A 14,313-nucleotide genomic window follows, 5' to 3' on the forward strand; every position below is an offset into this window, starting at 1 on the left:
AGCCTAAAAAAACGAAAAAAAGTAACAAACACATAGTGAGTTCCCAGTATGTGCCAAGCACTGTACATCAAAGTAATCTCCTAATTTATTCAGTACCTGGTATCAAAATGGCTATAACAAATTTGTTGCATTAAAGTATCTTGAAACCCTAGGACCCTCAATACAACTCTCCTTCCACACCCGTCTCCCCCAAACACGCACCCACAGGCTTTTACATGTTGCAAGATAAGGCACGAAAGAGCACTGACCCAGTAATTCAAGTCATTCCCGTGACGAAGCTTGCAGCTGAGATCAGCTGGAATAGCATTAAAACAAACAAACAAACAAACACGGTTTCTCCTTTTACTCAGTCCTTTTGCCTTCAAGACCTTGACTGTATTCCTTCCTCTGAACACCAAAAATGATATGTCCAGAAATGTAATTCATTTTAAGTATTCTACACAATAAGCATGATGAGATATATCTACTATACATTAGTGAATACTTGTACTCAAAACAAAAACATCCCATCAGATAGGTTTCAACTCAAAGTTCAGCTTAAAAAAAAACTAAAATCATTTTCTATTTACTGAAAAATCTCTAAAACTAGACTTTGATGTCTGCTAGAGATATGAATTGCTTAAAACACGAGCAGAAACCAATTACACCTATATATAACATACAAGTAATTTGCTATTTTCTTTTGTTGTTATCTTGCAGAAAAAGTTATGCAGAAATGAGGAAAATAAAGAACTTTTTCATTAGAATTACTTAAATGAGTCAAAACATGTTCCCAAGACTTGTAGAATAAAATATTCCAGAAAGACTAAATTTTATGATTTATCTAAGTTCCTTAGTTCTAGAAAATAATTTAAATATTTTGTTTCTAAAATTAGAATAAGAAATTGCATGTTCAGTAAAGTAATCTTAAAAGGAGGTAGATATAGTAAATAAAATTTTAAAGACGGTATTTTTTTCATCATAGCCCTGTAACTTGCAACAAAATTCAAGAAAGCAACACATATTATTATCTTTTCAAAATTATGTGTTAAAAACTCAAAAGTGTAAAATAGGGAATAGATTCTTAAAATATTGTACTTGTATAAATTCAGATATAAGTGCAGCCAGTAGAATAGTTTACACTAACTGCTTCCCTTAATAGTTCACTTCCAAATGAATAAACATATGAGCAACTATTCTTTTAGAAGTAGTTGAAGGAAACTGAGATATCCACAATAATCCATAACTATACCTACACTGATTTTCTCCTTCCCTTTTGCTTTAAATTCACAGTAGAAGATAAAATACAAGATTGAATTACTCTGTTCTTCATCTGGCCTTGATCATATCCAAAGCCATTTATCTAAACCTAGGCCTTCTATAGAAAATCAGTGGCCAAATCCTAAAGGTATCCCTTTACCTTACAGCAGAATTTCCCCAGGCTCCATGCTTGTCTGTGAGAATGTTGATAATTTTCTGGATTAGCTGAGTTGCTGTCACATGGTCTCGATATTTAGCTGCTCTTATCAAATGATCACACATCTTCTCATCTTCTCGTTTGTCTGCTGAATACTGGGCACACAGTGACTTGGATAGGAAAAAGAAACATCTATTAATACTATAAAAATATGGGGAAAAACATTAAATGCATTATGAAATAACCTCTAATAAGAACTGAACCACCAAAAATTTAAAGTGACTTTTACATTGCTCACTGACTGAACTGACAGAGTTGGTGATCTACTATCTCAGCACAACAATCCCCCAAGAATTCATTTCTCTGAAGTCATTCATAAGATATACTCAGAAGTGGTTAATATTCAAGCAGAGACCTGAATAAAGAGAAGCCAGTCATGTGAAGATGCAGGATCCACATGAAGGGCGGCTGCAAAGCACTCAAGCAAAGTGAATGAAGGGAAGAATGGAATGAAATAAGTGTGGAGAGGTAGGCAGGGGCTGCATCATTTAGTACTGTGTATGGAGTTTAGATTTTATTCTAATGCAAAGGGATACCAGTAGGTTAATCAGGGGAGTGATGTGATTGATTTACATATTAAAATGATCCCTACAGATCCATTTAGAGAATGGATTGTAGTGGGACAAGAGGGTAAAAGAAGGAGATCTGTTATAAGGCTACTGTAGAGGTCCAGAAAAGAGACACTGGTGGCTTGCAACAGTAAACTGAACTAGTTCTCAACACCTTTAGGAAATGACAAAACCAATTTGGTCTTTTAAACCCTAGCTATGCAAAAGGGACCACCAGTATTAGAATCACCTAGGAACTTATTAAAAATGAAGAATTATAGGTCCCACTCCACACCTACTAAGTCAAAAATCTGGATTTTAATGAGATCCCCAGGTGATTTATATATTAAAGCTTGAAAAGTACTTTCTTAGATACCAATTTTGCCAAAAAATTTTAGGATTCTTCAGCAATAATCAGATAAAACACAATCACGAGTTTCCAAGATGCTTATTTCTTTTCTTTTGGAATTCAGACACTTGTGGTGTCATGTTTTTGATGCTATACTACCTAGCTAATTAATTGTTTACATTAAAAACAATTCATGTAACCTGATACTTAATTCTAGTCACAGAGTCTACTGGGCTCCTTCCCTTAACCTCCAAAGGAAAGCTCACACATACATTCACATGTATACACAACCTATGATGAGTAACAAAAATTCCAGGTTGGAACAAACAGGACTAGTTTATGTAGGTGATACACAGTGAGATGCCTGCCTTTCCTACTGTGTATCAGTTTAGATAGATTGTTGCTGTACACTATCCCCAGCACTGCCCCAGCAATAAGAGAAGGCCTAATTATTCTAAACCAATGAAGGTAATAATCACACCCACCCTAACAAACTCAGGGAACAGCACGTGATCTAACTGGTGTATTAAGAGGAAAGGTCAGAAGTTTTGTTGGATAATTCCTTCCTTTTAGGATGTAAAAGAGGAAGTACATAATTCCAGCAGTATTGAAAGCTCTTTCTATACCAGGAGAGAAGTGAGCCTGAGGATGAAGCCAGAACACAAAGAGAGCAGAGCTATGAGAATTACAGAAATAAATTCCAAATGGAATCATGAATGTCTGGATCAATCAAAGACCAGCCTACCTTTAGATTTTCTGTGAGACCCTCCCCCCCCTTTTTTTAAAGACTTTTTACAAGAACCTGTAAGCTCCTGTTGATTCACTGAAGGCCAGCACGAATTGGGTTTTCTGTTCCTAAAACCACAAGCAATGCAACTGATATGGTGTTTATGCACATGCGTAAGGAATCAAATATCTCTTAGTATGTGCAAAACACTAGGCTATAGGGATCAAACGCTGATTTACCTTGATAGCCTTTGCCCTGGAGAATCCTCACTCCTTACAGATTATGAGGAGGGAAATGGAAATAAAAGTACAGTAATCCCTTGCTATGGGGAGAGGGGGTAGGTTCCAGGACCCCCATGGATACCAAAATTTGCAGATGCTTAAGTTCCTTTCATACATATTATATAATACATATTATAATACATATGAATGTATATAATATATGCATATGAATAAACATAAGATTGAGAAGCAAATCAAAAACCAAACTAACGCATCATCCTTGGTGGTATCTCTTGCCAATCTTGGGCAACTAACTCACTTTACCTAGCTAGGTCTAACTGTCCTCATCTGCAAAATTACGAATTGTACAATTAGAAAATTTTGGCCAACCTCTAAGAGGTTAGTTTTTGTACACTGGTAAAGGCAAAGTACTTCTTCTACCTAAACACTGATACAAAGAAAATAAATCATGTTAGAAGCTAGATTAATTTATAAGAAATTAAAGGCAAATGCCAGATAGTATATTAAAAATAAAAGACTGAGTGAAACCACAGGACAGTTCAGTGTGTCAAAAGCATGATTTGAACTAATGAAAGAAAATATGATTAAGAAATACTTGAAGGGGAGTAGTTTAAGTGAAGATAACTAGGGAATTATTCCATTGTAACAAAACTGTCAACTGCTATGTGATATTTTCAGAGATTCATTCCAAAACTAGGCAGCACTCTATAGGTTATTTCACATCTAACCCAACTGTACACTGAAACCAATAGGACAAAATGGTAGACATCTGTAGAATTTTTATACCTTCAACATTCCCTACTGTATACATAGTCAGCCCTTGTCTAACCTTACTTGATAAGAGGAAATTTAAATTATTGATGGAAATTAGAAAATAACTGGCTTTTATACTCCCCTGAAACACCAGATACCTTCATATTAAACGTGCTACTTAAAAAGCTGTTATTTCTGTATTTTATTAATATTAGAATAATTCAACTTTATGAAATCATATTTTACAAACATTTGGTAAGCAACTAAAGTTTGCTTAAAAAGGCGTAATTCTAAAAAGAAGAGTCCAAGGTAAGTTAAATAGTAAAATGGTTTAAAATGTTCTTTAATGGATCCTTCTTTACAATTTAAACAGCAACTTTTCATATCTGACATAAAATCTATAGATATAAATCACATTAAAGGGCTATTCTTTCCTGATTATCAATCTCTGTCTCATTGTGGAACATTAGAGTCACATCTAACCCTAAAACATGATAAAAGGAAACCAAATAAGAAATGTTTTGTAAAGATATAATGAATTTGTATCTACTCTTAAAAATATCTTTTAATAGAATTTGAACACATTCTTATTAAAAACCAATAACATATTCAACGTGTGACATATCACTCAAAGTCAAGTACAGATGAGGAACACACACGTTACTTATTGGAGGAGTATATATATTTGTGTGTGTGTGCTTGCGTTTAAAGGTTGAATGGAGGTACCCCAAGAGACTCCAAAATGTACCATCTATCAATAAAATCAAGGGCCAGGTCTAGTACTTCCATTCAATTTTACTTTACATCAACTTTTCTGTTTTCCTATTTTAAGCAACACATGAATTAAGTAATATGACATCACAACAATGACCCCCAAAACTCTGAATCTTAAACACAAATAAGCATCTGGGAATCTACTAATTCAAATATATTTGATTACTGCTAAAGAAATCTAAGCTGTATTAGCACATAATTTATAATATTTAAGATAAACCTAGTTCTTAAAAAAAATTTACTTATAGGGCAAAAATACAGAAACTATTTAGACTGACCATTTATAATTCAAGTAACTGTTCTGGCTCTTTAACTGTAAATAAAAAAATAAAGACAATACCACATTTAGTCTTTCCTGCCAGATTCTATGTCTCTACCTAAATTTACTATTTGTCCTTTGTATGAAAGCTCAGAGAGGAGTGAACTTAAAATCAAGCAGATTTCTCTATTATTTTCCTGCCATCACTCTAATCACCTTTCTTGGTGGTCAGATGTTTTCTTCATCATTTCCCAATATGCTGGCATTTTCTCAAGGCTTTGTCATATGTCCCTTGGCAATATTATCCACTCCCATATCATCTAGACCTAGCTGTCAAGTTTTTCACATCTGACTCAGCTGCTTTCCTAAATTCAGATCCCACATTTCTATGTGTAGGATAGTCTCCAATCATTCAATAAGCACCTAAAATTAAAAATGTACAAAACTGAACCTATCATCTTTACCTGAAATATGCTATTACACTGAAAAGGGAAAGCTTTTCTATTTCTGTCATCTGTGACTTCTCAGTTTCCCTCCCTTCGTACCCCATCATTTCACTTTAGCAAAACCTCTTAACCACTCTCATCACTGTCCTAATGAAGATCGTTATTCGCTCACAACTCAGCTCTTGGAATAATCTTCTAACTGTCCTTCTATGAGCAGTCCCAGAATTATTTATAGAAGAATTAACTTTGTATAAAACAGATATATTTATATACCCCGTCCTCAAAAAAATACGATTGCCTAAAATATTGAACAATTAGAACTAAATTTTACTAGCTAGATCTGTGTGTGTATGGCCTTCTTATAATGCAGTAATGTGGTATATTATCTTTTAATGCCTGTCTATGCATCCTATATGCCAGATACGCTCAGATTATACACTACTCCCAAAATATCCTCAAGACATTTTCAAGGGCCAGAAAACGTATTTCTCCTATAACTTTTACATGTGAAATAAGTTTAAAGATATCTATTGAAAAGTAATATGGGAATTTGAAAGACAAACTACTAGAGAAGAGGAACTCATGCAGAGAAAGAGATACAGAAATCGAGAGGTCCTTTTGATTCTTTGGCTGAATATAAAATTGGAAGAAAATATGAAAAGTTCCAAAATGACTGGAAACGAAACAGTTCATCTCCAAATAACAAAATATGGATCAAAGATGAAATTACAAGGAAAATTAGAAAAATTTGTGTGAACTGGTCACAATATCATTTAAAGTAAAATTTATAGCTTTCAATTTAATATTAGAAAATATTAAATATTTAAGAAATAATACAAATATTAAACTCAGATGACAGAGGCTAAGGAATACACTGCAACTAATTTTACATTAAAGGAATAGAAAACTAAACACTAATATAATTTGCATAACTAAACACAAAAACTCTCAACAAAAGACTACCACTCAACTATTTATAAAATGGATCATACATCACGATGAAGTAGAGTTTATCCATGGAATGCAAAGTTGATTTAATATTTAAATATCCATAAGTATAATTCACCATAAAACAGAAAAAAAGGAGAAAAATGTATCACCTAAATCAATTTTTTTAAAAAGCAACTAACATTCAAAACCCTTTCATGAAAATTAATTAAATAACAAAACACTCTACAAACTACGAATAGAAAGAGACTTCCTAAACCTTAGGAAGGGCATCAGTAAAACTCACTCAAATAAAACTGAAAATAAAATAGGTATGTCCTCTCTCCTGACTTCTATTCAATATTATAAAAGAGATTCTAATCAGTACAAAGTTAAATAAATAAATAAATAAACAAATAACAGTTTGAAAGGGAAAGAGATATGTTCCTGTAAGTTATAATCCTGAGGGTTCTAAGGAAAAACTACTAGAACTTGGTTAAGTAACTTAGACAAGTTTCTTAGATACAGGTCAATGTACTCAAAGTTAATTATATTTCTACATGCTGGCAATAATAAAGTGGAAAATAAAAATTTTTTTAAAATACTATTAACAATAGCATTAAAAACATGAAATATTTAGCAATATATTAAAACATATTCAAATCTACATAATGAAAACCATAAAACATTGCTAAGAGAAATTAAGACTAAATAAGTGAGAATATATACAATGTTCATAGATTTAAAAACTCAGTATTTTAAAAATATCTACTCTCTGAGTTAAATTGATTTTATAGATTCAACCCAACCTTAATTAAAAATTTAGCAGGCTTTCTTATGGATACTGACAAGCTGAATCTAAAATATATCTGAACAAAAAAGAAAACAATAATAGCAAAACAATTTTACAAAAGAGAAATGAAATTGTAGAATCATACTTTTGTGTGAATCTTTGAATCACACTACAACATTAGAAATCAAGAGAGCATAGGTTATTAGATGAAAAAAGAGTATCTTTCAACAACTAGTGCTGAAACATCTGGCCGCTCACACAGGAAAGAAAAGAAAGAAATCTGTCTTCACTTCATACCATACACAAAATGTTTAATTCAAAATGAATCAAAGATGTAGATGCAAAAGTTAACATTACAGCACTTCTACAAAAAAAAAAAAGTTGCAGAAAATCTGATGAACTTGGGGTAGGCAGAGAATACTTAGACTCAATTTCTTGGCCCGGAAGCCATAAAAGAAAATCATAACCAAAAAAAACCTGACAAATTAGACTTCAGCAAAATTTATAAAATCTGCTCTTTAAAAGGCACCGTTTAGAAAATGAAAATGCAAGAGAAAAGGCAATGAGAAAAAATATTCACCATACATATAACTAACAAAAGATTTCCTTACAGGATATATAAATAACTCCTACAATGCAATAAGACAAATTTAAAATCATAAACAAAGGATTTGAACAGACGTTTTTACACAAGATATACAAATGACTAATAAGTATGTGAAAAAATGCTTAGTCAGTAGGGAAATTCAAATAAAAACCACAGTACACTATTACTATATACACACTAGAAGGGCTGAAATTATAGGGCCTGACAATATTAAACACTGGCAAGGATGCGGAACAAATGGAACTCTCATACCAACCAATTAGCCAGCTGAAGTATAAAATCCACAACTACTTTAGAAAATAATTTGGCAGTTTCCTGTAAGCCTAAATATAAACTTGCAACAGCACCTAGCAGTTTCACTCCTAAGTATTTCTTCAACATGAATGGTAACACATTTCCACAGAAACATCTTGTATGAAAACGCCCATAGTGCTTTTAATCGTAAGAGCCAAACACTGGAAATAACCCAATATCCATCTGTAGATGAATGGATAAACAAAGTAATACTGCTCAGCAATAAAAAGAAACAAAAGAGTGGCACACACACAACAGTGTGGATTAATATCAAAAACTTTATGCTGACCAAAACAATCCACACAGAGCACCTATTATGTAATCCCATCTATATGAAACTATATACCACACCAAACTATCTATATTAACAGAAAGCAGATGAGCAGTTGCCTGGGGTTGGGTATGTGTATGTGGAGAGGAACTGACCACAACGAATCACAAGGGAATTCTCCGAAATGACAGAAATTTTCCATATCTTATGACAGTTACAAAGGCATATACACTTGTCAAAACTCATCAAACTGTATACTTAAAATAGGTGTATTTTATTATATACAAACTATACTTCATTCAATAAAGTATATTTAAGACTTTTTAAAAAATAAATAGGCAAGACACTAACAGAGAAGATAGTAGTTAAAATATTCTTATTGAAAAACTTAGCTCATATACCAAGTAGGTAAATACCCTCTATAAATCAATAAGATAGATAACCAATAAGACATAACTAATAAGAAGGTGGGTAAAAGACAAACAGATATTTCACAAAAGTACAATAAAAAACAGATAATACATAACAAACAGGAGAAAAGATGTACAGTTGAATTTGTAAATAAAATCCAAAATAAAACACAATGAGTTCCCATTACACAACTACCAGAATGCTAAAATTAAAAGTGGTAACCAATTGGTGATGAAGATGTGGAGTAATGAGAAGAGCTATACACTGATGTTGGCAGTGGTACACACTTTTGCAAGAGAGTGTGGTAGTATCTATCAAAACTGAAAACATGAATACAGTCAAGTGAGCTCACCCTACAGATACACATGAGCATGTATGCCAAAAGACGACAGAATATTCAAAGCAGCATTGTTCATAACAGTTAAAAACTGAAAACAACTGAATTACCAATCAACGGCAGAAGAGATTATGAAAAATCACTGCTCTGCTAATGTGACAGAATACCATACAGTGCTGAAAATGAAATAGGAAAACAAATCAAATGCAACTCTCAAACTTAATGTTGAACTAAAAATGTCAGACAAAACCAACTTTGAGTCCATTTAGATAAAGTTCAAAAAGTGGAAAAGAAATTATAATGATAAAAAAAATTTAAGTATTGAAAGAAAAAACAGAAACAAGTCATTTCATAAAATAACATTAGCTTAATGGAGCAAAAAGGGGTTGTGATTGGATAGATAAATGTAAAAGGCTTCTCACAACCATTTTCTTTCAGCATCAGGAAAAAAAGAGGTAAATTAATGTTAAATGTACATTTTTTCCTAGAGTTAAATTGCAGTATATTTTATGAGAAACAGATTACAAAGCAAATTTTCATTAAGTGTGCATAATATTGTGAAATAAAAATAAATTCCAGTTAAAAAGTTCAAAGCTAAAATCTTTTAAATATTATATAACCCTTCCTCCTAATTTAGTAACATCTAATGTTAATTAAGCAATTGAAATGTTACTCATTTTACAAGTTTTATGTTTCAGTTTTTAAAAGAAACTTATACTCAAAAAAGTAATGCCTTATATGAAACAAAAAGAAAGTTCTCTCTTTCACCTCCTCCCTGTTTGGCTAACTGCTCTCTACAGGGGTAGTCACTGTTAATAGTAAGGTGAAGTTCCCATGTAAACAGAATCAAACTATATATCATGCAATGTCATGACATATAGTTCTATCTTCATTCTTTTTCACAGCTATACACAAAGTATTACATTTTTAGTTAACTAAACGTATCTTCTGGTAAACACTTTTAAGAGTACTACCTTATGTCCCAATTTACCTCAAAATCACTCACACTATAAATTACTTGTCTGATTGTAAACCATTTAAGAGGGAAATCACCTAAGGGACAACAAATTAAGAAGCTTTTCAATACTTCAATTCTGGAGGTCTTTGTACTTGATCTCAACTAAGATTTAAAGTCTAATCATTAAAAAAAAAAAAGTTGTCCACGGGAATTTTACAAAGACTCCTGAAAAAGACTTAGAAAAATGAAAGCTTAAAAACCTCAACAGCAAACGAAAGTCAACCAATGACAATGTGTGACAGCCACCTTTAATTTGAAAGTGATTCCTCTGTCATCCAACGCCTCAAAGTATTGATTTCTCTCAGCATGAAAAAGTCTAAGCCAATGAAACAGATATAGCCTCATCCCCCCTGATAACAGCATTCAAGGTTAAAACAGGCAGAACACTTATCAAAGTATCGCTTCCATTTCTTATTGTTTTAATGGACTGGATACAATGTGTTGGGCTCTTATCTCTATAATTGCAGATTTCAAACAGTATTTTTAAATATTTGAGGAGTAATACAGGTTCTAATATTTTACTTTAGATAATAAAAAATTTGTTTTAAAAGATTTTACATATTTGTAAAGTCAAGTTAACACTAAGAACAGGGCTACAGTTTCCACTTCTATGTCAAATGCACATACAACGTTGTTTATATTATATTACTTCATTAAAGTTACTTGTTAACAATGAAAATCAAAAATTCTTAACTAAATAGGAAAACAACTTCCATAAAGAGAAGCTGACTTCTTTAACAACACCTGCATACATCATACATTAGCTTGGTAAATAAAGTAAAACGTGGTTAGTATCTGTGATCAATAAAATTAACATGAAATTTAAATAGATGGGGTTAAACTCAATTATATTTTAAAAAATCATAATACAAGACAAATATATCTTCCCATAAAATTGTACAATTATATACACAAATACATATACACACATACACAGAGAGAGAGCGAGAAATCAAGTCAATTTTTTAAACTTTACTTCTTGCTCATCTGCACAAAAGCTGGATATTTTAAGCAAATTCTGTAATTTTTTAACACAACGTACCTACCTAACCATTAGATTCTCTCAAAAACATACAAAACTAGGGTGTCTTACTTGTATTAGGCTAAAAGGAGAAACACACACACACACACACACACACACACACACTACTGCTTATGCTTAAATTTCAAATAAAAGTAGTTCAAGAACAAGCATAAAAACCAGTAAGTCAAAGAGTGATTAATTCATTCTTTAAAAAATCATAGTTAACACTGTGGTTAAGAACAGACTCTAGAGCCAGACGACCTGAGTTTAAATCTTGGCTCCGACACATTCATGGTCAGGCAAAGTATTTACCACTCTCCACGCCTCAGTTTCTTCATAGGAAAAGGATATAATGTAATAACCTTTTCATAAGGATCCAATTAAAGAGACATGAAATAATTAGAATGCTGACAGGCATATATGCTAACACACAACACTTACTGTAGACTCAGTCATGAAGTTAACCAAGTATATAGCAAATAGCCCCTCTCTTCCACCATCTCAGTGTAGCTGAGAGATACAGGAGAAAAAAAATTAGAATAAGAGATACTTGCTAAGGAAAATATTCATGGTGTGTTTGGAAAGAGCAAGAAAAAACTATTCAGAACCAGGGAGGGTTTCACAAAGGAATTAAAGGCTAAGTAACTGCTCACCAAGAAGAAAGGGCTCATTTAAGATAGACAAAATAAAGTATACCAAAATAAAGAGGAAAAAAAAAAAGAGAGAGAGAGAGAGAAAGAGAGAACAACCCAAATAAAAACCTTTCTTAAAAGTAAAGATAAGAATAACAGAGTAAGACATTACCAGAGTTCTCTCTCTTTAAGTACACCAATACATGCTTGTTTATACCTTCCATGGGTGCCTAATGTATTTTTACCCATTTCCTTCATTAAAAAGTCATTCCTCAAAGGTTTTTCATAAATCATTTAACAGATAAACAGCTGATCGGGTGAACTGTTAAGATAACTAGGCTATATCACAAATTGAAACCTTAAACACAGGCTTGATCTATCTGTAAGGAGTATATTCAGACTTTTTCCTAGAAGAGATTTTTCAATAGCAGTAAGAGATCTAGTTCTCTATCCAGAATATATTTTATATTATCAGAATAGACTGAGAAGATAATGAAGAAAAACATATTTTTCAGTTTGAGTTTAATTTGATCAGCACTGCTCATAGGTATGAATTCGATTTTACCTACGCTATAGTTCCTTTGCTTTTTTTCTAGCTTCCTGCCTTTACTGGAGTGCCCAGTAATATAGCTCTGTTTTTGAAGCTAGAGAAGCATCATTTATAGTTTTCAAAGACAGAAACATTTTACTTTAGAATGGTCTTTAGTTTCACATATAATTCTAAAAAGTATGATTTTTAAAAATAAGTGCATGTAAACATGTGCCCTGTGTAGATATGTATATTTTCCATTCAAAAGTTACCCACGGAAGACTGAAAGCAGAAAATGTTGTGAGTCTAGCTCTTAATCTGGCCATTATCAAGAAGCTAAAATAGAAAGTGAGACAAGTTAAAACACATCCTAGAAGAATCTCTAAAAATAGTGCATTCCAGAATGAATACAACACAGTTTGGAAATATACTGAGAAATATTATGATTGCAGAGTACAGGTAAGGAAGATATACCAAAACATTTATGATAAACTGGGGTGGGAATTTCCCTTAAGGAATTTGATGCTCTCATTGCTAATCAACCAGAGGAAGGAAAAAGGCAAACCCTGGACTTAGTAAGAACCAACATTCTTTTCATTCTAACACTGGAAGCAAGTGGGCCTGGACTAAAAAGAGGAGGAATGTGGTCAAAGGAGCTCTCTATGTGGGGGAGCTGAACAAGCTCCTGGAACCGGGATAGAGAGACAGAGGTTAAGAAAATTCAAGAGAAAACCTCCTATGCGAAAGCATGGCTTATGAATTAGGAGATGCAATATTCAATAACGAGTTGTATTTTCCTTTTCTGCACTGTGATGTCCTACTATCATTGTTAGGCATACAAATGAGAAAAAGAAAAGCCTATGTTCATGTTTTGAGCAACAGGATAAAGAAAAAACAGCTACTTCCTGGGAAAGCCACTTGCATATCAGTTAAGAGGTAGCCTCCAGAGTTCTGACATAGCAATAGACTGGATCAAGGCCCTAAGGCAGTGGTAACTATTTCTAAAAAAAGCGTGAGACATGTAAGCATTCCTCGGATAATCCCTGAGATTTCTTAGAATAAAATATATATATATATATACACACTCCCTTTTAAAGTAACAATAATGGCTGCATCATTAAACATTTAATATGGACTCACAGTAACAGGCACTTTACATATATCACATCCCATTTGCTCTTCACAAAATTACAATAGGTATGCACCATTATTATCCTGACTTTAACATGAGGCAATAATGTCCTAGCTCACATAGCTAGTAAATGACACAGCCAAGATTAATGCACAAGGTTATCTGACTGGAAAGTCAGAGGTATGTGAAGCTGCACCATGGTAATCATGTGGTCTCACTGGCTGGGTGCTCAACCTAAAGTGATCTGGACATTTAAAAGGATTTATAATACCTCTTTACTTAACAAAGACAGTATTTCATCACTCTCAAGATTATTTATCAACATTACTTTTATCTAACGTAAATAATGACAAACACTACAATTAAAAAATATGTATATTGCCAAGCTTACCATCTCCCTGTTTCTCCTCTAGAGATGAAGAAATATATAAAAAGAGGTTAAGAAAGATGTCCAAAACCATAATGCAAGTAAATAAATATCAAAGCTGGGACGAGAACTGCCATTCTACTGCTTTGCTATTAAGCTATGATGACTCAAGATCTGTTAATCAGCCATCTCTTCAGGAAATGATAAAATTGATTATGTAAAGTATACCTCAAGAAAGAAATGTGGCAAAGACAATGGGATGCATTAATTGCCAATGTAGAACCACCATGGGAAACAGAATGGTACCACCCTTAGCTACTAAAAGTTATCATTAACTTTGATTCACCACTCTCTCAGTTACTTTTTAAGATGAGATGTTCAAATAGGAGTAAAAAGTATAAGGGAATAAATAAGAAA

At 32.7% G+C, this 14,313-nt stretch overlaps 1 protein-coding gene across 6 annotated transcripts in view; it reads right to left on the minus strand.

Annotated features, from left to right (window-relative positions):
• The window catches only part of LRBA (LPS responsive beige-like anchor protein), a 687,888-nt gene that overhangs the window by 372,404 nt on the left and 301,171 nt on the right, over window positions 1–14,313 (minus strand). For all 6 annotated transcript variants that reach the window (XM_057725704.1, XM_057725703.1, XM_057725702.1 and 3 more), the window contains one exon: window positions 1,400–1,566. In XM_057725704.1, the coding sequence (XP_057581687.1) occupies window positions 1,400–1,566 (167 nt within the window). The remainder of the gene's footprint in view (window positions 1–1,399; window positions 1,567–14,313) is intronic.

This window comes from Hippopotamus amphibius, chromosome 3, assembly GCF_030028045.1.
Source record: "Hippopotamus amphibius kiboko isolate mHipAmp2 chromosome 3, mHipAmp2.hap2, whole genome shotgun sequence".
Lineage (NCBI taxonomy): Eukaryota > Metazoa > Chordata > Mammalia > Artiodactyla > Hippopotamidae > Hippopotamus > Hippopotamus amphibius.